General features: G+C 41.7%; 1 protein-coding gene across 3 annotated transcripts in view; it reads right to left on the bottom strand.

The window, feature by feature from the left end:
* The window catches only part of CFAP20DC (CFAP20 domain containing), a 92,078-nt gene extending 65,222 nt beyond the window's left edge, over positions 1-26,856 (bottom strand). The window contains exons 1-7 of one of the 3 annotated variants that reach the window (XM_075433050.1): positions 26,785-26,856; positions 26,225-26,311; positions 26,025-26,089; positions 21,245-21,331; positions 18,914-19,003; positions 18,316-18,406; positions 16,027-16,099 (exon numbers count right to left, since the gene is read on the bottom strand). In XM_075433050.1, coding sequence (XP_075289165.1) covers positions 16,027-16,099; positions 18,316-18,406; positions 18,914-19,003; positions 21,245-21,265 — 275 coding nt within the window. In that variant the 5' untranslated portion in view covers positions 21,266-21,331; positions 26,025-26,089; positions 26,225-26,311; positions 26,785-26,856. The remainder of the gene's footprint in view (positions 1-16,026; positions 16,100-18,315; positions 18,407-18,913; positions 19,004-21,244; positions 21,332-26,024; positions 26,090-26,224; positions 26,312-26,784) is intronic. The other 2 variants (XM_075433049.1, XM_075433051.1) reach the window with 2 other exon arrangements.
* Between the last annotated feature and the right edge of the window lie 464 nt (positions 26,857-27,320).

Raw genomic sequence — 27,320 nt, 5'->3', positions numbered from 1 at the left:
ATTTATTTTGAACATGTTCTTTTATAGCTGAGTCATGAACATGAATTCAGGACCACTGAAAGTTACCTGGCCCACAATCTGACTCAAACCGTTTCCTTTCTAGTTTGTTACTTGGATTATCATAATCTGTGACTAAATATTCCTTCTCAGACCTCAACTTACTTGACACTAAATATTCAGAAGAATGTAACAGTTTTATCTAAAATTAGAACTCTAGTTTTTCTTTACAGTGAAAAAGCGGGCAACTGTTTTCTAACCTCATCCTTCAATTTCCTGTAGGATGCAACAAAATCATTCCCATCAAGGTCTATGTCATTGGACTCCCACCACACTCTCCCTTTAAGAAACAGATCGATACAGTGTTCCAATAAGTTAAATTATTTTGTTTCCATTTTTGCTCTGATCCCTTTTTTAAAGCAATAAGAGAATGAAAGTGTCTCAGGGTCAGAACAGCAAATGAAATGGTTTTGCCTACCCATTTAAAATAAAATATCTGAATGTTAGTGGCAAGATTGAGGAAAGGATCATCAACTGTACTGAGCTCATGGTGAAAGCCTGCCAATAAAAACTGGACTGGAAAGAACACAAGGAATTATCTATTCTAATTTTGACCAACTATATGGGAACTTTTTCTACTTAAAAGTATCATACTCAGTTAAGGGAAGATTAAAGGTATGGAAAACAGTTCCCATCTTTCCAAATTAAATTTAAAGTTTTTGCAGAATCCGCCTCTCTGTATATTTGTGTTATGGAATATTCACTGCTATGTGCATGCAGCTGCCTGTTTAAGTACCTGGCTTTACTCCTCGTCTCTAACAGTGCCATGCCCTACTCTTTGGTAGCAAGGAACACAGGACAGCTTGCCAGTACCTAGTCAAATCATGTCATTTTCTTCAGTGTCTGCACATCCTAATGTGTATGCAACTATCTCCAGAAAAGCAAGCTGAAATAGCTGCACCTCCTATCAAGAATAAATCTCAAAACAGGCATTATCCCTGAATTTTTTTTTTTTTGAATAAACAGAAGTCTTACTGTTGTCTCCAAAATGCTAATTGCACATCCAAGAAAATATCTATATGAAGACAGCTGCTGCATAAGGCTGAAACCCCTTGAGTCACTGTGCTAATTCACTCTCTTCTTACATATGATCACTATTGCTCTATGTCAGATCACAACTATGCAAGCAGTATTCTTTACAGACAAACAATCCTTACACCTTATCTTTTTGAACTCCAAAAGAGAAAGGGTGGCTTCACCATTACTTCACTTGCTTTCCTTGAAGGGTTGAAGATTAATACCTCTACATTAAGATCACTATGCAAATACAACTGGCTACAATTACAGTGAGTAAATTAAGAAATGAGATTAGTTTAGACATGAACAGTCACATTAAGACAAACACTAACTATCCTGGCTTCCAGTCAACCAAAAGCATAATGTGAAGGGTTGACTCAGGTAGATTTTCATATCACATTGACAGTCTCCTTAAACACTCCATGTAATTACAACTACAGGATATTCCAATTAACCTACTTTCTTATTTTATCAGTGTCTTACTGAAGCATTACCTTGGCAGAAAGCTCATGGTTTGCTTTGCCACTGGAGGCTGAAAAGACAGGCCTCATAATAACATTCAGAGAAGTGTGATCTCTACCTACACTGTCGACAAACCAAAACTTCTCTTGTTCTCCTTCAAGTAGTTCACAACCTTTGTAGGCTGTTGAGAATCTAAGAGTTTCTGTATTGGTCAGAATTAGATATCATGCTAGTCTTCTCTGTTTTAACTCTAGCTAGATGTGATGGGTTTTATTTGTTTAACTTAAACTTTCCCCCAAGACACTATAAAAGAGATTATAAAAATAACAAGCTGACAATATTCAACTTTTTAGCCACCTGGATCTCTAGGTGTGAGCAATTTCCTCTGTGTTTCAAGATACTTATTCAGCCCACCATTGTAATTTCTTTCCCTCTCACCTTGGCAAATGTGTCCATTGACATATATTGAACCTATAGTTTTTAACATAATTTTTTTTTTTCTTACAAAAATAATAAACTTTTTCTGGCTTCTCCCCTTCAATAACTGAAGAAACAAGAAACTACTCTATTGAGAACTTTCTTGTTTACAGCTACAATATATTCGAGTGAAAAAAAACAATCCAAAAGAGCCTTCTGCAAAAGACACATTAAACACAGGCCACAGCCACTGAAGGAAAAGACAGTTCCAACATCTGAGAAAGTTCTGAGTGGAGCACATATTCAATTCCTCAGATAAAAGAAAATTTGGTATACATCTGTATCTGTTTGACCAACACTAAAAATCATAAAATTCTTTGATTGGTATCTTTCAGAAACACAAGTGACTCACACTGTGCATGGAGAGGGTACACACTCAAATACTGAAAGAAACACTGCTGGAAAAGAAAGATCCACTACTACCCCTCAAATGGCACTCACACCTATGGACTCAAGAAAGGCAGAGAAAAGAACACTTTCATGAAAATCCGGATGGTCTAAAGAGGTACCGAAGAAGGATGAACCAACAATTAAACTGTTAAGGGGCACTCAGAGAACAAAACTTTTTAGGTAGTAGAGATCTTGATAATCGTGGAGGAAAAAGAGTAAGAAGTATATACTTCTGAAGAAGTTTCGGGGCAAAAGAAAAAAGATTCCTTCAATAAAGAGAAAATAAATATGGATGTGTGCAAGCTCTAGAAGGTCAACAGTGGAAAAAGTCTTTCTCCATGCCTGATGTTTTACACTGATTAATTGAATGAGCAATGGAATTATTGATATAAGACGACTTTGAACAGCTGCAGAAGCAATGAAAGTCATCAAATGTGAGAAATTAGAAATATTTGCAGAAAAAGGGTAAGAGATTTATCCTGACTAGGGGGAAAGAAAGTACCTACCTTCTTTCAAAGTACCTATCTTCTTTCAGACCAAGTGGCTAACCTAACTACTGACATAATTTTAAACTAGGATTGTGCATTCTGTTATCAGTTCTACCATAACTGCATGAATCCTTTTTTATATCTGGAAGCAGGACATCCTGTTCATGGAATATCTTCTTCCTAAATTACTACCCATGCTGAGTTAGTACTCTAGTGAACGTGATGACTAGAAGAGTTATTAAAAAATGCTTCCTTTCAAAAATTGCATTACTCTCTGTTTTGGTTTCGGCTGCCGCCGGCAACAAAAGCGCCACGCGGCCGCCCCTCCCCCCGCCGGCGTGCGGAGGAGAATGGAAAGAAAGAGGCAGAAACTGGTGGGTCGGGATAAGGGCAGTTTAACAGAACAGCAAACAGAGGGAAAACAGGAACAACAACGATACAAATAAGGAGAAAACACAACCACGAACCGTACCACGAACAGCCGCTCTCCCGAAACCGGACCGGCGCTGCGCCCGCCCCAAGCCGCGAGAGCCTTCCCGCCGCCCCGCCCCCCCCACCGGAACCCAGCGTGACGTCACATGGTATGGAATACCGGGCTCTATTTGGCCAGGTGGGGTCAGCCCCCACCCCCCGGCTGTGCCCCTTCCTGGATTCCAGTGAAAATTAACCCTGTTCTGGCCAAACCCAGGACATTATCCACCCCTTATTCCATACCATCTACGTCATGCCCAGGTCCCCCATTGTCCAGTTGATCACCACCACTTCTCCTGTCTCCAGATATCATTCCTTTAGTCTATGGATCATCACTCTAAAGTGTCCATTGAGTTCATTTAATCCATGACTTTGGGCTCCATCTGTCGTAATGGTCTTCCGTGGCAGGGGAGGTGATGTGTGGTGATGGGCGGTCACTTGCTGCATCCGGAGCTCACGGCTGATGTATCTGGTGCGGCCCGTGCCCACAGTCTGCAGGAGATGTTGATCTTGATGAAGTTGCTGGATGCTAGTTGTTGAAAACCAGGTCCAGTTCCATCATCGCTGTGCTCTGCTAGGTTTTCATCGAAAAAGTCCATCCTTCTTTAATCTGGACGATTCTTACTATGCTACTACTGGTACAAAATATAACAATTATAACAGTGATAACAGACAGTGACAGGGTTATTTAACAACTAACTTTATACAATTTATTTATGGACTATTCTCGCCCAAAATTAAATCCCCATGAGGTACACATCGGACTTCCCCATCCTTCCGCTTTACCCACCAGGTACACCCGGGTCCTTGAGCAAAGGCAATCCCGCGGACGGGCTTGCCTTTGCCTGAGGCAGGACTAACCCAAACCGTCTTCCCTAACATGTTCCGCATGTGCACTACAGGGACTTTATCCCCTTCTACTGGGCGCTGAGGTTTTGACTGGGCAGGACCAGCCCGGTTGGTGGACCCTCTGGTGTTAACCAACCAGGTGGCCTTTGCTAAATGGGTGTCCCAATTTTTGAAAGTCCCACCCCCCATTGCCCTCAAAGTGGTTTTTAGCAGCCCATTGTAACGTTCAATCTTTCCCGAGGCTGGTGCATGGTAGGGGATGTGATACACCCACTCGATACCGTGTTCTTTGGCCCAGGTGTCTATGAGGCTGTTGCGAAAATGAGTCCCGTTGTCCGACTCGATTCTTTCGGGAGTGCCATGTCGCCACAGGACTTGTTTTTCCAGGCCCAGGATGGTATTCCGGGCGGTGGCATGGGGCACAGGGTAGGTTTCCAGCCATCCGGTGGTGGCCTCCACCATTGTGAGCACATAGCGCTTGCCTTGCCGGGTCTGTGGCAGTGTGATGTAGTCAATCTGCCAAGCCTCCCCATATTTATATTTTAGCCATCGTCCTCCAGACCACTGAGGCTTTACCCGCTTGGCTTGCTTGATTGCAGCGCATGTCTCACATTCATGGATAACCTGTGCAATAGTGTCCATGGTCAAGTCCACCCCTCGGTCACGAGCCCATCGGTATGTCGCGTCTCTTCCTTGGTGGCCCGAGGTGTCATGGGCCCACCGAGCTATAAAGAGTTCACCCTTATGTTGCCAGTCCAGATCCACCTGAGCCACTTCAATCTTAGCAGCCTGATCTACCTGGTGGTTGTTTTGATGTTCTTCAGTGGCCCGACTCTTAGGGACGTGGGCGTCCACGTGACGGACTTTTACAGCCAACTGCTCTAGGCGGGCAGCAATATCTTGCCACAATGGGGCAGCCCAGATAGGTTTGCCTCTGCGCTGCCAGTTGTTCTTCTTCCATTGCTGCAGCCACCCCCACAAGGCATTGGCCACCATCCAAGAGTCGGTGTAAAGATAGAGCACTGGCCACTTCTCTCGACTGGCAATGTCTAAAGCCAGCTGGATGGCTTTCACCTCTGCAAACTGGCTGGACTCACCTTCTCCCTCAGCAGTTTCCGCGACTTGTCGTGTAGGGCTCCATACAGCAGCCTTCCACCTCCGCTGCTTCCCCACAATGCGACAGGACCCATCCGTGAACAGGGCATACTGTTTCTTATCTTCTGGCAGCTGGTTATACAGTGGGGCCTCTTCAGCACGTGTCACCTCCTCCTCTGGCGATGCTCCAAAATCTTTGCCTTCTGGCCAGTCCATGATGACCTCCAGAATTCCTGGGCGACTGGGGTTTCCCATTCGGGCACGCTGGGTGATCAGAGCGACCCACTTACTCCACGTAGCATCGGTGGCATGATGCGTAGAGGGGACCCTCTCTTTGAACATCCACCCCAGGACCGGCAATCGTGGAGCTAGGAGGAGCTGTGCTTCAGTGCCGACCACTTCTGAAGCAGCTCGAACGCCTTCATATGCTGCCAGAATCTCTTTTTCAGTGGGAGTATAGCGGGCCTCGGATCCTTTGTATCCCCGGCTCCAGAACCCCAGGGGTTGACCTCGAGTCTCCCCTGGTGCCTTCTGCCAGAGACTCCAGGTTGGGCCATTCTCCCCGGCTGCGGTGTAGAGCACGTTTTTAACATCTTGCCCTGACCGGACTGGACCAAGGGCTACGGCATGAACTATCTCCCGTTTAATTTGTTCAAATGCCTGTCGTTGCTCAGGGCCCCATTCAAAATCATTCTTCTTCCGGGTCACGTGGTACAGAGGACTTACAATCTGGCTGTAATTTGGGATGTGCATCCTCCAAAAACCCACAACACCCAGGAAGGCCTGTGCTTCCTTTTTGCTGGTTGGTGGAGACATAGCTGCTATTTTGTTGATGACATCCATTGGGATTTGACGGCGCCCATCCTGCCATTTTATTCCCAAAAACTGGATCTCTTGCGCAGGTCCCTTGACTTTACTTCGCTTAATGGCGAAACCGGCTTTCAGAAGGATCTGAACTATTTTCTCCCCTTTCTCAAAAACTTCCTCCGCTGTGTCGCCCCATATAATGATGTCATCGATGTACTGCAGATGTTCTGGGGCTTCACCCTTTTCCAGTGCAGTCTGGATTAGTCCATGGCAAATGGTGGGACTGTGTTTCCACCCCTGGGGCAGTCGATTCCAGGTGTACTGGATGCCCCTCCAGGTGAAAGCAAACTGTGGCCTGCACTCTGCTGCCAAAGGGATGGAGAAGAATGCATTAGCGATGTCAATTGTAGCATACCACTTGGCTGCCTTTGACTCCAGCTGATATTGAAGTTCTAGCATGTCTGGCACGGCAGCACTCAGCGGTGGTGTGACTTCATTCAGGCCACGGTAGTCTATTGTCAGTCTCCACTCTCCAGTAGATTTTCTTACTGGCCATATGGGACTATTAAAGGGTGAGCGAGTTTTGGTGATCACTCCTTGACTCTCCAGCTGGCGGATCAGCTGATGAATGGGGAGAAGGGAGTCTCGGTTGGTACGATACTGTCGCCGGTGCACCGTTGTGGTTGCGATGGGTACCTGTTGTTCTTCAACCCTCAGCAACCCCACAACGGAAGGATCCTCCGAGAGACCAGGCAAAATGGACAGCTGTTTAATTTCTTCTGTCTCCACAGCAGCTATGCCAAAAGCCCACCGATACCCCTTTGGGTCCTTGAAATAGCCTCTCCTAAGATAGTCTATGCCAAGGATGCACGGAGCCTCGGGGCCAGTTACAATGGGGTGCTTCTGCCACTCCTGCCCAGTGAGGCTCACTTCAGCCTCCAGTACACTCAGCTCTTGGGACCCCCCTGTCACTCCCGAAATGCAAATGGACTCTGACCCTTTGAACTCTGATGGCATTAAAGTACACTGTGCACCAGTGTCCACTAGAGCTTTATACTCTTGTGGATCTGACGTGCCAGGCCACCGAATCCACACCGTCCAATAGACACGGTTGTCCCTTTCCTCCACCTGGCTGGAGGCAGGGCCCCTCTAATCCTCGTCAGAGAAATTGCTGCTCACCTGCTGTAAAAATGACTTGGAGGTCCCCTCCAGAGGATCGGAATCAAGGTCAAACTGTCTACCTGGTCTGGAGAGCTGGCTTTTGGAAACTGGAGCGGCATTTTTCCTAACAGAGTCCCCTTTTGTGATTGTTTTACCTCGCAACTCACGTACTCGGGCCTCTAGACTTGAGGTGGGTTTTCCATCCCACTTCCTCATGTCCTCTCCGTGGTCACGCAGGTAAAACCACAGGGTGCCTCGGGGTGTATAGCCTCTGTATTCCCTCTCCTGAGCAGAGAAACGCTTGCCCCTAATAGCTGAGACACTGGCCCGTACAGGTGGCGAGTAGGATATGTTCTCTTTGATTTGCCGCACCTCCCGGGCCAGTTTCTCCACAGCTGAGACAAGGGAGGAAGAGAGACTTTCCTCATATTGGCGGAGTCTGACAGCCACCTCGTCCACTGTTGGTGCGTCTTTACCTTTCCAGTTTACAACTGCCAGTGAGTTGGCATGCGAGGAGGGTGCGCTCCGCACAAACTTCCTCCACATGGATTGTGAGCACTGGAGTTCATCTGGGTCTGTGGGTACCTGCTCATCGTCTGTGTCACAGTAAACCAGCTCCCGCACAGCTAATTCCCTCAAGTACTGAATACCCCTTTCCATATTGGTCCACTTGCCAGGATAGCATACAAAATCGTCACTGAAGGGGTATCTCTCCCTCACGCCTGACAGAAGTCTCCTCCAGAGGCTGAGGACTTGTTCCTTTTTCCCAATGGCCTTGTCAATGCCCCCATCCCTGGCCAGGGATCCCAGCTGCTTGGCTTCCTTGCCCTCTAATTCCAAGCTGCTAGCCCCGTTATCCCAGCACCGCAGCAGCCAGGTGGCAATGTGCTCGCCTGGGTGGCGGCTGAAATCTTTGCGCATGTCTCGCAGCTCGCCCAGGGACAGGGACCGGGTGATGATCTCTGTCTCTATCTCCCGTGATGACCCTGGCTCATCGTCATCCCTCCCGGAGCGATCTGCTCTCTTTGCGTCTTTCTTTAGTTTTACAGGGGCGACTGCTACGGGCACAGGTTGGTCACTGGGCTCAGCCACGCTGCCTGCAGCTGGAGCTGGGGCTGGAGCAGCTGCTGTGCCTGCCAGGGAAACCGAGGCAGACCCTGCAGCTGTGGCAGCGGCAGTGCCAGTCGGGGGGGTTGTGACTGCCTGCTGGGCTGGAGGGGCTGCAGGGCCGGCTGGGGGGGCAGCGCCAGCCGCAGTGCCTGCTGCTTCGTTTCCCCCTCTTTCCCCTTTAGGGCACTGAACAGTGTTAAACAGTGCAGCTCGGTAGGCGTGGGCCAGACCCCAGCACGTTGCTGTGATCTGTGTCTCTCTGGAGTTCCCAGGGTGGCAGCACACTTTTTGCAGATATTTTACTAGTTTGTCCGGATTCTGTACTTGCTCAGGGGTGAGTTTAAAAAACACCGGTGGTGCCCACTGCCCTAGGTACTTGCCCATGCTGTCCCACACACCCAGCCACTCACAGCTATCCGGCCCCGGGGCAGGTCTCTGCACGATGTTCTTAACGACTTGCTTAACCCTAAACAAAACCTGCAACCCATTCAGGAGGCATAACAAAAGGAGAGTGCTGCCCTGAGCATCCCACGGGTACTCAAAATTCTCAAAAGCCGTTAGGACCAGCCTGAGGGAGAGAGGGGGGGCGAAAGAGTGGGGGAAGGTATCCCCTTCGGTTTTCCCCACAGATTGGGTTTGATTACTAACAAAATCTAAGACATAGGACCCGAGGTACGGAAATGACCGCAGTGCCGCATGCAAACACAAGCCTAATTTCATGCACAGTGATGTTATCATATCATAAGTCGATATCGTACAGTACAGCAAAATCATCATCTTAATCCTTTTTCCAGTGATGATGAACAGCATGGCAATGAACACATAGTGCAAGTACGGATTTACATAGCAGAGCCACTTGATCAAAGTCAGAAACATTTTTTTTTCCTTTTTTACCGGCGACTACTTAACACAGAAAAATGCGTATAACAAAATTTAAGCAAATCTAAGAAAACAGTTTTAACAGCCGCTGCTCAGCCCTGCCGTTATCCCTGCTCCACGTCTGGGCGCCAATTTAATGTTTTGGTTTCGGCTGCCGCCGGCAACAAAAGCGCCACGCGGCCGCCCCTCCCCCCGCCGGCGTGCGGAGGAGAATGGAAAGAAAGAGGCAGAAACTGGTGGGTCGGGATAAGGGCAGTTTAACAGAACAGCAAACAGAGGGAAAACAGGAACAACAACGATACAAATAAGGAGAAAACACAACCACGAACCGTACCACGAACAGCCGCTCTCCCGAAACCGGACCGGCGCTGCGCCCGCCCCAAGCCGCGAGAGCCTTCCCGCCGCCCCGCCCCCCCCACCGGAACCCAGCGTGACGTCACATGGTATGGAATACCGGGCTCTATTTGGCCAGGTGGGGTCAGCCCCCACCCCCCGGCTGTGCCCCTTCCTGGATTCCAGTGAAAATTAACCCTGTTCTGGCCAAACCCAGGACACTCTCCTTTGTAAGTTACGGAATTTAACATAACTAATACTTTTAAGAATATTGTGTATTTCACTCCTGCTTCACAAAAAATTCAAGGAGCAAGCCTCATGCTACTAAACATCAAAACTTTAAATAACCTCTCCAGACAAATCTGTTCAATAAAGTTTACCTTCAGTGTCTATCTAAAAATCTTCAAATACCATCAGAAGTACACAACAGAATTAGCGTCTATGCCCTGCTTCTGATTTTAAAATGTTGGTCTAAGTTTTGCAAGACTAAGCAAGATTCATATTTTTCTTGTTCTGTATCTGAAAACATGCTGGATCCTTAGATTAATGGGAATAATTTATCATATCTCTATCAGCAAAGCTAAAATGATGACTAATTATGATAGCATGTAATTCACATAAATTCAAGATATTATTGTGTCTACGAATAAATTAGCTACATGTGTAAAATCTAGTATGTTCTGGTTATTAAAATTTGAAAGTAATAAAGTTATATTTACAGAAACAACTGCTTGAAAAAAGGAAATATGGTACAATAATCTATATTGTACTGCATTGTTCACAAGCCTTGCAATAATATTTATCAACAAGTACAACTGCTTTAGGAATGTGGACATTTTAAGACCTTTCCCCCTGCAGATTCCTCTATACATAACTAGCTGAACTTTGACAGAAAATTTCTTCAACCTTACCAGGATATGTTCCAGAGTTTGAAACTCCACAGAGTTTCCATTTATTCCATAAATCAAGAGCATCTCTGTGTTCTAAACCCACCAAGCATTTTTGTGATGAAAACCATCACTCCTCACAGAGAGAAAATAAGCTACAACTGTGGTTTCAGGCCATGCTAATTCTGAGATGCCATTCCAAAGAGAGTTAGGAAAATGCCAAAAGCTAGTACCTACCAACTGTGTTTAATTCCCAAGCTTTCTGAAACTCTTCTCCTAGCTAAAAATACATGTGAACAGAAAGCAAACATCTGCCTTAATTCTGAGGAATTTCAACAACCAAAAAAAAAAAACCCCAACGAAACCAAACTAGAGTTACAATACGAAGTCATAACTTTAGACTACAGACTAAGGGGAGGAATAATCTCGTGCACCAGTACAGTCTGAGGGCTGACTGGCTGGAAAGCAGCTTTCTACAAAATCACCTGAGGGTCCTGGTGGACAAGATGACCATGAGCCAGCAAAGCACCTTTGCAGCAAAGAAGGCCACGAGCATCCTGGCTGCATTAGAAAGAGCATTGTCAGCAGGTTCAGTAAGGTGATCCTTCCTCTCTACTCAGCCCTAGTAAGACCACAGCCAGAGCACTGGGTCCAGTGCTCAGCTCCGTGATGTGAGACGCATGGGCATACTGGTGCAAATCTGGCACAGGATAATGAAGATGATTAAGAGACAACAGCATGTGACCTAGGAGGAGGGAGCTGGGATTGTTCAGCCTTGAGAAGGTTCAATGGGTGATCTCACTAATGTGTATGAATACCTCTATTTAATGATAGTACAGATCTAATATTTGATGTATTATCCTATCAGTGCACACTAGCCTGCATATCAGTGAAAATGTACTTGATCAACCACCAGATTGTAAAATATACTATAATTTCTATTTTTATCACTTCATATATTTAAAAATATTATACAAGAAGTTAGTTAACTATAATATACTCTCAAAATTATAAACATTGCTCCTATAACTTGTATGAGAGAATCGGGGAAAAACGGTTTGAGCAACCTTCAGGGACTCATACAAGACCACATAATATTTCAGTACATGATCAGAAATAGAGCTTCGTATCCTTGTTCATACCTCAGACAGCTCTTTTTTTTTTGAAGGCTATGGTACAATTTGAAGGTCTGCTTTCTCACATCAACAGCTCTACTCATTTGCTATAAAACTTATTATATCATGATGTACTAATTTCATGTGATACCTAACACCAAAAAGAAACATACTGGAAAGAAAGTATGACAATGACTGGTATTACAGTATTTTAAGAAGAACGTTCATGTGCTTGACAAAATGCCAAGTAAAAGAGCTAGCACCTGCACATGTCCATATATTGGCAACTAAACCAAGAATGCCAATACAAGCCAGATGCTGTTTACTTGTACACAAAAAAATTTTTTTCAAATCTTGAGTTACTTCTGCTTTTTCAGAGAGGTAGCAAAATCCATAATACTGATGATTTAACAACTGTCAACTACATTTACAACAGACAGATACATTCAGCATTACTATTCAGCTTTGCTATTATTTGGTTCAAAAAGGCTGCATAAATTACACACTTTTGTCTACCTTAGTTGTGATTTTAGTATGCTTTACCTAATTTTTCATCCACAATCTATATTACACATTTTTTTTAGGTAGATGAATACACTGGTTGTTAACCGGTAATACTCATCTAACCATGCCACCTAACAAAGTATCTAAAATTCTACTCAGATTTCTTCCAAAGAAATGGTAAAACAGCCAATTTAAACAGTTGTTTGCACATTCAGTATTTATGACTGGAATCCCGCATGACTGGTTGAGAGCGGTAAGTTAGCAGGTTTAGCTCAGCTGATACCAGCAGTGATGGATGGTCTTGAAGAAATTCTTGTTTCCTAATCAGATCAATCACTGAACAGAAGGCAAAAGAGAGGATGAGGCTCAAACTAAATTCATATTTCTGTCTCCATGCAGAAGGGGAGAGGAAGAGATGTACCATAAAGCATCATGTGCAGCTATTACAAAACTTGCCAAAGTGTTTTTTACATAAAGTAAATTTGATGGCTTGGTATGCTACCAATTTTCAATTGAAGCTAATAAAAAAATCAGTAGCAAGCAGTCAGATTATGCAACAAACCATCTTTGAACATTACACTCCATGAAGCACCAGCACAGGCAATAGTCTGTCCATAAAAAAGCAAGAGATTCTTTTCAAAACATCTGAAATGAACTGAATGGCAGTCAGATGAAGCAAGCAGAACTTGTCTTCACAACTTACTGAATTATCATCAGTCTGCTAGGATAAAATACACTTTTTGCAAGTCTTGAAGTAGTTTATAGGTACATCAATAAGTTACAGTTGATTTCTAATACAAAACTTAGTACTAAATTTATTATTAAAGATTTATTAACTTCTGCATACAGTTGCACTAAGTGGGAAACAAATGAGATTGTAGGCATATACACCTTTAAGTAGCTCCAGTTATTGATGAACTGATATAATTATCAGAGAAGGTATGATTTGATTATAACCTACCTAAGTAATGAAACAGTTATACTGAATTAAACATCTATTCTTTTGTAAAAAGTAAATGGATATGTATTAAGTGAGATGATTACTTCATCCACATAGACACCGAAATCACTGCACATACAAAATGAGAGAGAATTAGGATTTGTATCAGGCTCTTTGATAATACTAACTTCAAATCAGGAAAGAAATAACAGTTATAACTTTTTAAATATACTGTATTACTATATTTACTACATAAATTTACTATATGTTTACACAAACTATATATAGCACATACAAAATACATGTATTTAAATTTACAGAAGTACATAAGAATATTATAGAAGTACATATATATACATTGTTATAAGAGGGACATAGTAATGGTGGGAACAGGAAGTAGTCAGAAAAGATAAAGACAACATAAAGTCTAGATATGACCTGGAAAGAGCAAGGGCAAAGAAACGTGGGAGAGGTGGTAGCAAATTACAGCTCTCTGTTATCAAAAAAAGGAAGTGATGAAAAAATAAAATAAGTAGAAGTGGAGAAGAGGTTCCTGTTAAGACGTATAAATGGGTTACAAGTACCCAAAAGAACCAAACTCAATACGACATTACAGAAAATCTGAATTCCTGTACCTGTCACTAAGTCTCTGCCATCTGTCTACAGAATGTCTATGAGAAGCAAACCTACGTACTTGGTTTCTGTCTACTGCATGACATATCCTGTTCATTTTGTCCCTTTTGTTACATACTTTTAGAAGTAATGCAGCAATTAAAGCCATAGGAGCAGAAAGTGTAACCAGAACTACACTCAGGAAATTCAAACAACCGAAAAGTCAGTGTGATTTGACTCAAAGAAGAATTTTGTGTTGCAGGAAAAAACCCAAAGGGCAGCTTTAAAGTCATGTAAGCTTATTCTAGAGATACCTTAATATCCAAGCAAAAAATTATTCAAAATGAGGTAAGAAATAAAAAGAACTACCTTGAAAGGAAAACGTAACAGAAAATGTATCAAGGCTGTGGTAGGAAGAGAAATTAGAGGGACAGGGAAGTTACTTGAAAAGCTGCAGTCTTCTGGTCTATTCAAAAAACACCAGCTTTCCTGACAACAGTTTCTCACTTTAAATTAGTAAAATGTTAGTAATTTCTGCATCAAGATCTCAAGCCATAGAGTCAAAGCTGTCTTTAAAGGAAGTATTTTGAGCCCAGTGTTCTCTCACATTTTCATGCTCCACGGAAAAACGAAAATATTATCTGGTAAAGATCTGTGCTAAATAAGTTAATTTATCCTTTGAAGATTTCCTCAATGTTCAGATTCTAAAATCATGTTAGAAATTAAGCATGCCACAGAGCAAAGTATAATGTTACCAACACGCTGTAGGTTATAAATGCCCACTAACTCACAAACCACTGAGACTAAAATACCTGCATGGATTGTTACAAATCTCCAGAGGAATTTTAATAAATATGACAACTCACACTAGCATATTCTTGGTTAAAATAACAAAATATTCCAAGATGACTCTACTTACACCATTCTAATTTTATGAAATAGATTATTCACATCATAATGAACACTTTCTCTACCACAGTACAGCTGGAATGATATTTCCTCAGCATCTCATTTTGTCCTCTGACTTAAACCTACAAGAGTCGTCTCCCCTTGCTCCAGACAATCAAAAAAACCTGACACCTATGGGTACAGATGAATGCAAAGTTACAGAAAGACAAACAAACCCAAAATTCTGCATTGACTTTACTCAGTTTAATTACGTATCGTTCCACTCATCAGTCATGGTTTAACTCAGCAGCTGGCAACTAGGACCACGCAGCTGCTCATTCACTCCTCGACCTCTCCAGTGGGATGAGGAGGAGAAGGGACAAAAAGAAAAATGTGTGGGTTGAGATAAAGACAGTTTAATGCAACAACAAAGGAAGCAATGATAAATACAAAGAATATGAAAAATAAGCAACGTACAATACGATTTTTGTCATGACCTGATAACCTACTGTGCAGCTTATCCCCAGGCAGCTATCGCAGAACTTGTCGATTCCTGCCCTCTGGCCAACCCGTATTTATATACCGAGCATGACATCTACAGCATGGAACATTTCTGTTGGCCCCCTTGGGCCGGCTGCCTGGCTGTGCTCCCTCCCAGCTCTTGTACACCTGCTCATTAGCTCAACACGGGACATGGAAAAAAGTCCTTCATTTCTCAGCAACAACTAAAACCACCAGTGTATTATCAACATTCTTCTAGTAAATCCAAAACACAGCAGCTACTGGAAAGAAAATGGAACTCTAGCCCAGCTGAAACCAGGACACCATCTTTTCTTGCAGGGTTTCTAATGACATAATATTTCTTTTGCTAATCCAAATCTTAGATGTTCTACTGGCTACAACGCTGAGTGGGTTGTGCTGGTTATAAACAGCTGGTGCCACTAGGGGAGAAATGGTTTCCAAAGACTAACAATTGTCCAAGTTTAAAAGTGTATTAAATCATTTCACATTGAACTGACAAAAAAGGAGTCTGTTTCAACTGTATCTCTCTTTCCTTACAGCATGGACATAATTGAGCATTCAACATTGTTCTAGATTTTTACCATTTGTTTGGTTGTTTTTTTCTCTCCATCGATTATTAGAATATGTATTTCTTTTTGCCCTGAACCAAAGGGGCCTGTAATATTATAAATAAATTTCTTTTTAATTTTCAGGAGACTCATGAGCCAATATTTTCATGTTTGATAAATTCACATCCCATTTCTTCAGATTTTTCACCTTCATTCACGATTTTTAGAGGTTGTTCTGTCTTCAAAGGAATGTCACTATTTAAAACATGCAAGAAATAATGATCTTATTAGCTTTATTACTTCTTATTCCCTTGATAAGTCACTACTTTAATGCAAAATCTGCCACTACAATTAATGGCTGCAATGAGGCATTCACTTTACATTAAATATTCAAGAAAATTTTATGCATCTTACAGTAACTCAGTGGAGAAGTCCTGTCCCAGTGGCACAAAAATCTGAAGTGTCAGAAATTGCTGGATCAGCCTCACTAGAAACAGGGGAAAAAAAAAACATTAAATACATCTGCTGTGTGTGTGCAGATGCACATTTCACCATGAAGTTTTTCAAATTTGTACAGCTATGCTCCTACAACACTATTGCCCAATGTTCACAAAACATGTGAACACAAGAAAAACCTGAAGAAAACCAAATTGCAACAGAAGTGTTGTTTCAAAAGTCCCATCTGTGGCTTTGGTGGAATTCTCATGAAAATAAAAGGAACATTTTTTTTTTTTTAACTTACAGTTCTACATTGTGTTCCAACAGCAGGTAGACACCAAATATATCAAAAGAATTCTAAAATAAAGTAATACTTTCCTATCAAGATTATCTTCTAGTCATATGAAACTTGCTCTCATGTTTGTGACAATATACACCTTGTTAAACAACTGCAAAAATCCCTTGGGTAAAAGTGCAATCCAGATCATGACAATGCTCAGTGAAGGCTTCTGATTTTTAGAACAATTGCAAAGGAGCTTAACTGAGGGAACAAACAAAAGAAATTTTTCAGGATTCAAGTAGCTCCCTATCAAAGGAAAACAGACAGTACAAAGCTGCCTGAACTGAACCTGATGTTGTTTTCTTAGTTACTCCACTGAGGAGAGCACAGGCTACTCTTCATTGACTTAAGAATCAACAGCAACATTAGCTCCTCTTCTAAAGAACGCCAGTTCAGAACTTCCTTCTTTTGTGGGTCAAATGACACTTTAAAATTTTGGATTATATTTGTATATATAACATCTTTTATTTTGGAAGAGTATTCAAAGATTACAGTAGAATTGGGAGATCATACACTTGACACTAATGAAATACGTGAGGTACGTACACCTCCAGAGAGGAAAAGACAGAGGGGGACAGAACGGTAACAGATCACAGAATCACAGAATGGTAGCGGTTGGAAGGGACCTCTGGGGATCATCTAGTCCAACCCCCCTGCCAAAGCAGGGTCACCTAGAGCAGGTTGCACAGGATCACGTCCAGGTGGGGTTTGAGTATCTCCAGAGAAGGAGACTCCACAGCCTCTCTGAGCAGCCTGTTCCAGTGCTCTGTCACCCTCAAAGTCAAGAAGTTCTTCCTCATGTTCAGATGGAATGTCCTATGCTTGTTTGTGCCTGTTGCCCCTTGTTCTGTCGCTGGGCACCACTGAAAAGAGCTTGGCCCCATGCTCTTGACAGATGGAAATTTGACTGTAGTATTGCAACACTAGCTAAAGTAAATTTAAAACCAAACTATTCTTAGCAGTCATAATCCGCAACACTAATTCTCAATCCTCATTTTAGGCTGTAAGAGTTTATTGTAACATTGGCAATAAGCAAATTAACATTGCATTTCTCAGACAGATTAGACTAATATTTATTATACTGAAGATAACAGTGAATTTCCTTTATAAAAGTCAGATTAATCTTCAAGGCCCTAGAGCATGACCACACTAAATAATTTCTTTATTTTTTCTGTATGTTTGGAAAAGCTAATTTGTAATTATACGCCCTGCACGAGAAGTATACTAGAAGATTCCTGTTCCATTTGCCTAAAATCACCATCACAATTTTTCTTCAAAAGGAAGCAGTTCATTCTAAACCAGCGCGATTCACTACTGTAAGCCTTATAAGGTACAATACCCTGCTGTGTAGTTTAAGGCATAAATTATGATGATTGCTGAGAAGCAGACTGCTTTGATTCTGGTTTATTCTTGTGCAAGCAATAGGCAACCTGGGGAAACACTCCATATTACGCATCAAAGACTGATTACATAAACGTAGCCGAAATGTGGGTATGACTTCCTTTTACTGCTAGTGCTTGTTTGATACATAAAAGCAAAAATACTTTAAAAATTAAAATGAGAAAGGGGACAGGAACCTATTTCACACTCTGTAATGCCAACAGAATCATTGACTAAGTGTTGAATGGAGTCAGAAGTTATTTGCCAGACATCAGTTTGTAGCAGGATCAGGTACAGAAGTGAACTTAGCACCATTAGGACAAGATGTATCAACAGGGATCTTCCCTACAGCACTTACTTTAACATGGTATTTCTATACATTTTACTTATTTGTAACTGCCCAGCTACAAAGTTAATGAAAGACCACTTTGTTAATACTGAATTACACCCTAAATCAGGGAGAATAATGCAAGTTTTACATTCCAATATAGAACTGATTTAATAATCAGAACTACATCAAAGACATTTGATTATTTGATACTTACAAGTTTGTCTAGTTTTCTTTGGTAGCTGCATTTTGTTTTGACTGCTTCCTTCAAGTACAAAAACAAAGCCTTTTACTTCTTTATCATACTCCTATGAAAAAGAACAATAAACAGACATAAGTATCCAGACAGAATTCTTCTCCTCACAACCAACCAGGCTACTATCATGTAAAGCTACCTAAGCTACCTTTTTTTTTTTTTAAATCACAAACAGCAGACAGCACTGCAAGTATGACAGTAGTTCAAATGAGGGCAGTAATATAATTCATACAAATACGTCCTTTACTTGCTTGTTTAATGAACAAATAATGCTGACAAACAGGACTCATGATCCAACAGGCTCAACTCAATTCATTAGTTATCAGAATAGCAAAATTACCTCCTGAATATTTAAACTACAAAATTGCACTGTGACCAACCTAGTCTGCAAGCAGGCATAAAGAATGAATTCAAGTAGTCGTTTATTCTGTCATAATGACAGAACCGCAACTGACAACTCCACTGTCAGGTCAAATCCCTCATTACCTTCTAATTTTAAGCTTCATTCACATTTTTCTGTTTTCTACTCCAGGTTCTACAAGTTTCTTTAAAAACTTACTTTCCGTATAGCTGATGGATTGCCAAAAATCTTCCATTTTGCTTCTGGGTTCTTGCCTTGAGCACTGAACACTTCAACAAATGGGCCACCCTATGACAAAACAGTTTAAGGATAATCATCCAACCAAACGTTCAGCACAGAATCATCAATGGTCAAGATAAGTCCACACAAACAATCCCTCCCCACACCAGGCTGGTACCACAGTCAGTGTTACTGATCAGTCAGACAGCAGAATACTAGTAACAGCTTCTAGACTACTATAACACAGCAATCCATTGTCAATATTTGGCTTTACTAGAGGATCAGAACATAAATCTGAAGGAATATAACGGAATATTTTAATTATTTTATTTATAATGTCATGCTCTAAAAAGCAAAATTATTGCAAAAATTCTAAAACCATGCAGGATATTAGCAATTTACATTCTGGTATGGTTTATTTCTACAGCTCACCAAATTAAGCGAGTTTTAAAACATACTGCTAAAAAATAGGAAAAATTTGTTGCAGATCAGACGTTTTGTCTTATTTCCTATGGAAATGAAGTTTTCATAACCTGTCCACATACGTGCATATGTCAAAGACACTTCCCAGTAACTTTTATACTAGTTACTAAATTCCAGCCTGATTTGACCAGTTCGTGAAACTCACAAAAATTTTCTGTCTTCTTCTGGGCTGACTTCAGTGGCCACGTAGATCAGATCCTACTAGTGGCACCATAAAAAGGTAAGGACTGTACTCACGCTGCAGCCTTCACGAGACATCAGAGAATTAATATTGGAAAAAGATTACGAATGTCCCTGCCAGGTGAAAACTCCTTACACAGAGCATAGGCCCTTTTAGACATCAAAGAACGTAACCATAGGCTCTTGGGGAGGTAGGCTTTAACATCTCTGCTTAGAGAACTACTTGCTTCAATATTTTTCACATCTGATGTCACAAAAAATGCGGCTGACTACATCATAGCTTGATAAGCGTCTTTTTCAGCAGCATGGTTGACCTAATCAATCATTACAACTTCGCTGCTCCCTTCTCATTCCTACTTGCCTGCGCTCGCCAATTCTCTCTATGCTCAGCTGCCCAAACGATTGTACACAAGTCAAAATGAGCAAGAGCAGCGAGCAGTCTTGTCAGCAAAATAAATGCTCTTCAAATTATGTTTCCAGAGAGCATCAACACTGCACTGTATATGAATTGGGTATTTTCCTCTGCCCACCCACACCTGGTAGCTTCCAGTCACACGGGTGACCCCAGTGACTAGATTTACTAAGTTACAAGGAGATTCAAAACGGCATTCCCAAAACTGCATTTGTAAAATTCTTTTTAATTTATAATGGATAAAAAGATTATAAGATATGGCATACTATCAATTTGAAAGTTTATATTTTTGTATAAATATAAAAATATTTAAGGACTACAGGATCAAGCTGTTGGAAAGTTAAAAAAGACTCTTAGCTGCCAAGCTGTACGTACTCGCAGCAAATCTTAACAAGTGGCTTTTTCTCACATATATACATTTTGTTAATACTGCAGCCCTTGAGTAGGCCCTGATTTGACATTAAATTAACTGAACAGGACATGGAAAACTACCAGACATGACACATGAAAATGCTGAAGAAAGACTGGTGCAAGAAGCTCACAAAAGTTACTTGGTGCTGTGGAGGATAGTTGGATCTCATTGGTGACCAAGGGGGAGTTAAGCAAGAAACTGTGAAACTCCACAATCATTTTGAGGGGAGTATGGGGCATCTTTTGGGGAGCACAATCCTGCAAAGCCAACAGCACCTAGGCAACAGTATCAAAAATACCATACAAAGCTGAGATAGCCTAGGTAACAGCATCAGAAATAAAATTTTGGGTACAGATGTAGCACACCTGGGATCAGCAGGGAAAAAGTAACTAGCAGTGGGTTGGTCTCTCTGGAGGGGACTGGTGCAGAGAAAGGGAGGCAAAACGTGGTGAAAAGGAAGGCTAAGAAACAGTAAAAGGGATAATAAGGTTTGCAAATGCTGCGACTAGTGTTGTCACAACCCTGTGCTGGATCAAGAGAATAAACCAACCTCCCTTGTCTGACTATACCTTAAGAGCTGGGCCTGCTTCCATGACTGGGTGGGAGCAGATGGTGTGCCTTCCCTGGTTAATAAGGTAACACCATGTTGGTGTCCATTCTAGACCTGACAGCAACAGCAGCTACCCACTATTTCGTAACATTTCTATAAAAATACTGAATAACAAAGCATTTCAAAACACTTCTGTATCTGAAGAAGCCATTTTACTTGAGTTCTCTCAGAGGTGAAATGAAAGCGGGTAAAAAATATAACTATTTGTTTTACCTGATACTGATTTTTGAACATTTTTCAGCTTCCACAGGCAGAAAATAATTTCAGCTTCTCAATCAGTAAATACACTTACAGACTACACTGAAAAAAAAAAAACAAAAACACAAAAAAACTTATACAGAAGTTGACATGAAAAAATCCTATAATGAAACCCCAACCATATTTTAGAAGATATGAATACTATTAGGAAATACTTCTCACGGGTACAGAATGTATATCAACTGCATCAGAGTGCTACTGCAAATGAATTAATATAAAAAAAATATTAATAATGATGCTGTCTTGGAAAACATTCTCTTCACGCACTAAGTACTCAGCGCTGCCTTTCCTTACAGCCCAAGTAAAACCAGTGCTTTTACGCCAGCCCTTATTTTTAACGATGTAGGCTTTCTCATGCTTTAAAAAATGCTCGAAATCATCTTTAATACACATTTTTTTACTATTCTTTGTTATCAAGTGCCCACTGGAAAACATTATACTCCATTAAAGAGGAGTTTAACATTTAATATAGAAAAAGAGAAACATATGGAACAGCTGCAATAGAAACCACTCCATCTAGAGATATTTGGCAGAGACTTCTGAGACAAATTATCTTCTTTCACATTCAGCATTCTTCTTTGAGGATCATTAGTACAACTCAAACCAAGTGAAGGGACTGACACTTGGAGCCTCCCACGGCCCTCTTTGATCATGCTGGGTGTCTGCCATTTCACCTGAAGTCAACAGAAAGTGAAAGGACTCTGAACAGAAAAGGTAGCTGCCAGTCTCCAAAGACACGTAGAACGAGTCACAAGAGACAACAGGCACTTCCACTGTGAAAACTGAAAGTGTTTGTCAACTCATAGAAAAATCCTTTCAAAAGACTGTGTCTCATTTATCTGATATACTTTGCTTCAGTTCAGGCATAGACCACTTACAGAATTAAATTATTTTGAATTACTGGATTTTTTTTGAGCCTGCAACCATTTTCTTAACAGATAAAAACAATATGCTGACCAGGACAACGTAAGTGCAGCTTTTTGTGAAGAACAGTCTAGCTCTTTCAACCAGAATGTGAGAAAAAGTTTAAAAAAATTTATACAAAGACACACTGCAAATAAACTAGAAATTCAGTGACAATATGCATGAGTTCATAAAGAATGTACACATTAAAATGTTTAGAGCAGCATTCTAGTTTAAAAAGTATATAATCATTCATTTAGGAAAACATGATGCAACCTGTTGACGTTTAACCACAATTATTTTAATCAGTAACAATTATTTTAAGTCTTAAAGTTGTCTGTAAATAAAATAAAAAAGGAAAAAATATCAGATATTAGAAACCTATCCCATGCTGTTGCCAGAAATGTTAGTTAATTTTAAACTTCTCAATTATATGGAAAATGAAATTTAGAAATCTCAGTATTTGCAACAGGCCTACCAAAAACCGTAATTAGTATTTTGATCATATCACTTTAATACTGCCACTGCACATCTAACACACCAGTTACCAGTTGCATTATTCTACATTTTAGACCATCTTCCATACAAATTTCCCACCTGTTCAGTCAGCATAATTGTTTTTTTTAAGAATGACTACATTAATAGCTATATTGAACTATTCTAAACTAGAAACTAGGCATTTTAGAAATGCCTTTTAAAGAATACACTTCTAAAGCAAGTGTATTATTTCTTCCTCCTGTATAAAATCAATTTACATACACAGCAATAGTTTCAGAGATCACTGTTCATTCATTTTTTTTTGTCTGCAGCCATATCTTTGCTACTATTTACAGTCTTTAAACAAGCCAGAACTACTCAAAATCGCATGATTCATGTCTTACTGAGAAGTAGCGGCACTGTGGAACTAATCTCAGAGTGACCTACTGTTCTGATTCACTTTGCCAAGCTAAATGTGAAGGACTGGTAGTGAAAGAGGGCCAGAAGTCATGCCCTCCTATGGTACATATTCAGAGTAAGTGTATAGTACTGTGACTCACTGTTTTGGTTTCGGCTGCCGCTGGCAACAAAAGCGCCACGCGGCCGCCCCTCCCCCTGCCGGCGTGCGGAGGAGAATGAAAAGAAAGAGGCAGAAACTGGTGGGTTGGGATAAGGGCAGTTTAACAGAACAGCAAACAAAGGGAACAGGAACAACAACGATACAGATAAGGAGAAAACACAACAAAAACAGACCCGCTCTCCTGGACAGGACCGGCGCCGTGTGCTCCCAAGCCGCGAGTGAGTCCCTGCCGCGCCGCACCCCCCCACCGGAACCCAGCGTGACATCACAGGGTATGGAATACCGGGCTCTGTTTGGCCAGGTGGGGTCAGCCCCCACCCCCAGGCTGTGCCCCTTCCTGGAGTCTGGTGAAAATTAACCCTGTCCTGGCCAAACCCAGGACACTCACATGGTTAGTCACTTGTCCTTCGAGGACTATGGATTTCACCATCCCCCGGTTTTTATTTAGTATTACTTTTAAGTGAGGGAGGGGCGAAGGAAGACACTGCTTTTTCCTTGCAGCAAAGCCGCTTACTTTTGCTTTAAAAAATCAGTTCCAGATCTGCCAAGCATCATGCACCTAACACAACCCTCATATTTTGCAGTCTGTATGCCTTAATACATCTCAGGGTAAAATATTAAGACTAAACAAACATGAGGGTCCTGATATGAGAGACACTGTATGAAAACTATGAAGTTCTGAGATTGAAAAGAATAACTCATCTCCTTCAGAGACTACTACTAATATTCTGCTCAGAAGTCTTCTGCTGACTATAATCATGCTATGTATTTTGGAACAAACATTTACTGTGTAGTATGTAGAGGCCAAGTTTCATTTTCATTACCATACCTTCTTTAAGGATGGAAAGGCTAAAGCTCCTCAGTTAGGTGGACAGCTACAGTATTTGCAGACACTGCTGCAGCCAGAATTACACATAATACATAGAAAGTAGTATTTAATATTCTTCACTGTTTTCTCATAAGGTATACCTGGCTTTCCTAAGAGCCAGTCCACTAATGGTAAACCATACAGGGTTTTGAAGGAAGATGCAAACAGCTCTGCATACAGTGTGAGTGGAAGCCATCTTGATATATTAACTTGGGTTCAATACTGTGCTAATACACTTTGCCTCTCAGCAGTGCTTATTAGCTTTGGCTTGACATCACATTTATCTCCACACTATACTGTATAGAAATAGTTCTCAGTTGGCTCCGAGCACAGAAAGAACACACATGCACTGATAAAACACCATAAAGACACACATCTATATCACACAAAAATCTTCTGCTACTCATCAATTCTTAAATTTCTCATTCAAATTACATGCTTAAGATAGAAAAGATGATCACATAATTAAAGACTTTCATGATGGATCACAGAAAGGGCAGAGATCTATATGAAAACATCTAGGAAGTATGAGGTAGTATAAAGAAATACAAAAAGTGTGGTATGATGAACACTTATACTGAAGGACTAGAAATCTCATACCATTACTAGACATCTTCAAATTTCAAATTGTCAAATACAGTTCACTCTTACAATATGGCTTAAAAGTTGTTACCAATGCAGTTATTTTTCAAACTGACATACATACAGGCAAGCTACATATTCTATAGAGACTCAAAAAACTGATGACCCTTGTAACTATCAAATTAATAACAAGATGGCTCTCCTAACTTTACTGAAAGGCAAACTAGATCCATATTTTGTAAGCATTTGTGTTCAGACAACTCATTCATACTAAAGAGCTGATGACTACAAACACATCAGTGAAATGTCAGTTTCTTTTTCCTAAAGGCAACAAATACTTTAAGTGACACTGCAAGACGTTTTTGCTCATATATTGCCTACCTGTAACTTCCCAATTTCCATGAAGTTACTACAAATGAAGACTAGAAATTACGATTGCTATTAAGATCGGTAGCTACTGAAAACATTAAGTGAATTACATATTTGTCATGTAATTATTGAGATAATATTAAGAGGTGCTTTCCTCGTACATCAAGTATTATTGTCTTTAGTACATCAAATATTATTGTCTTTAGTTATAGTAACCTATGATTAAAAAACAAAAGCGAGAATGGTCTGGAAAATTGATAGTTGCAGAATTTTTCCCTTTTCATCTTCCCTCCTCCCAGCTTCTCCAGAAATTCTAAAAATCAAGAGTGCTTAAAATCCTAAGGGACTATTTTAGAAACATCAACAGCATCTTGAAACACAAGTCCTCAATTTTTCGCATATTGGTCAAACAAATAGGTGTTCTATGACGTCTTTATAGAATTCCATAAAGTAGCAGTTCTTTCATTTTTCAGTCACATATCAAACTTATTTTTTATTGCCCTCAACCATGTACTTTAGGAGATTTGTCCAACTGGAAATACAGGCTTAAAGCGTCAGTCAATGACAAACCATCAAGAATGTAGTTTATAAAGCTAAGCGACAATGAAAGACCTTTATCTTTGGAAGAACAGATTCCTATCAGGATTTATCTTGTGAGGTCATGATTTGTGCACTGACTTTGATCATTAATTTCACAATGTTTCCTACACTGAAAATAAAGCACCAGCAGTCCAAAGGGCCCTCTAGCCCTTCCATTCACACAAACCACTTCAGACCCTGCAAAATTATCTCCGTCCTATGGCATCTTCTTCTGTATATTTTTTTCTTTAAACTAGAATGTTTCACTTGCAAATATTTCAACAGTGTGCTGTGTTTATGCAGCCCCACAATTCAAATAATCAGTCCCGAGTAAGTAACAAGCAAGTGTATTTCACAAAGAGTAAATGCAAACAGACCTTCATGCTTCTTTGAATTAGTACACAAATACATTTCTCTGGTCAACATCCCAGTGCTGAAAAAGCTGTAGTCAAAAGTGTGAAAGAAAAGAAAGTGAATTTGCACCTGCTGCTAATTTGCATTGAAAAATGTCACAAATACACTACTTTTGGCAGGGAACATAGGCTGAGACCCAAGACTGTTAATACATATAACTCACCGTCACGGGCCCAAAGCCAGCGCTGATTTATGGTAGGCTGGGACACACCAGAGAAAGCAGTTCATCACTGCTGAAGGGTTTTAGTATCTGCCAGACAAATGAATTCCACATATTGAATATTTAAAGCTGGGTTTGTAACACTGCTACATATTTTCTCAAAATACAAGTTAACATAATAAATGGGCAGAAAACCCATTAATAACTATACCAAGATTACTGGCGTTCGTACGTGCAAAGCAGCACAGCCAGCCTTTACATACAACTCACAGAACTGAGGAAAAAAAAAAAAAAGATCAAGCTTTTCACTCATCTAAAAATTCAATCATAAAACGTTCTGACACAAGACCCACAGCTCAAGCACCAGCACCCCCGCAGCCCCGTGTCCCTGCGCCACCACAGCGGCAAGGCCGCGGCCCCCCGCGCCAGGCCTGCTCCCCCGCCTCTCGCCGCCGGGGCTGGCCCGGCCGCTGCGGCCCTCCCGCTCCGGCGCGTCCCCGCCGCTCGCCACAGAGGCCCGGGGCCGCTCGGCCCGCGGCGGTCAAGCCCCCGCCGGGTCTCACCTGGGCGAGGGCGGCTGGGGGCGAGGCCGCACCTACGGAGGGGGCGGGCCCAGGGCTCGCCGTGAAGGCGCGGGGGGGGGGGGGGGGGAAGGGCGGGAACCGTTTAAAAAGGCAGCGCACGGGGCGTGACTCGATCGATCAATCATGGCGGGCAGGCGGCCGTTAGGGGTGTGTAATCTTGCTGTCATCTGTCCCTTCGGGTTCCATCGGCAGCAGCTCTTCAGAGGAGCAGGGGATACTGGTCTCCCCGTGGTGACCGGGCTGCCCGTGGGCCACTAAGTGAATAAAAGCTGGCAGCAGGCTGTGGTGGCCCCTCACAAGTGTCCCTCAAGGCACCCACGGCAGAGGGTGGCTGTGTGCAATGGCGCTGGGTCACCCGGGGCCTGTGGAGGTGCCTTAAGTGAGAACTCAACTCATGAAACACATTTGCCATTTACTCTTTAAGGCTTCAGTGCGTGAAGTGTTTTTCCGAGGAGGATGTAGGAAGCTACGAGCCACAGCAGCCTCATCAAATCCCCTCGTTTTGGATTTCAGGA

Source organism: Opisthocomus hoazin, chromosome 11 (genome assembly GCF_030867145.1).
Source record: "Opisthocomus hoazin isolate bOpiHoa1 chromosome 11, bOpiHoa1.hap1, whole genome shotgun sequence".
Classification (NCBI taxonomy): domain Eukaryota; kingdom Metazoa; phylum Chordata; class Aves; order Opisthocomiformes; family Opisthocomidae; genus Opisthocomus; species Opisthocomus hoazin.
The sequence above is the reverse complement of the archived record's forward strand: the minus strand, read 5'-3'. Positions and strand labels throughout refer to the sequence as shown.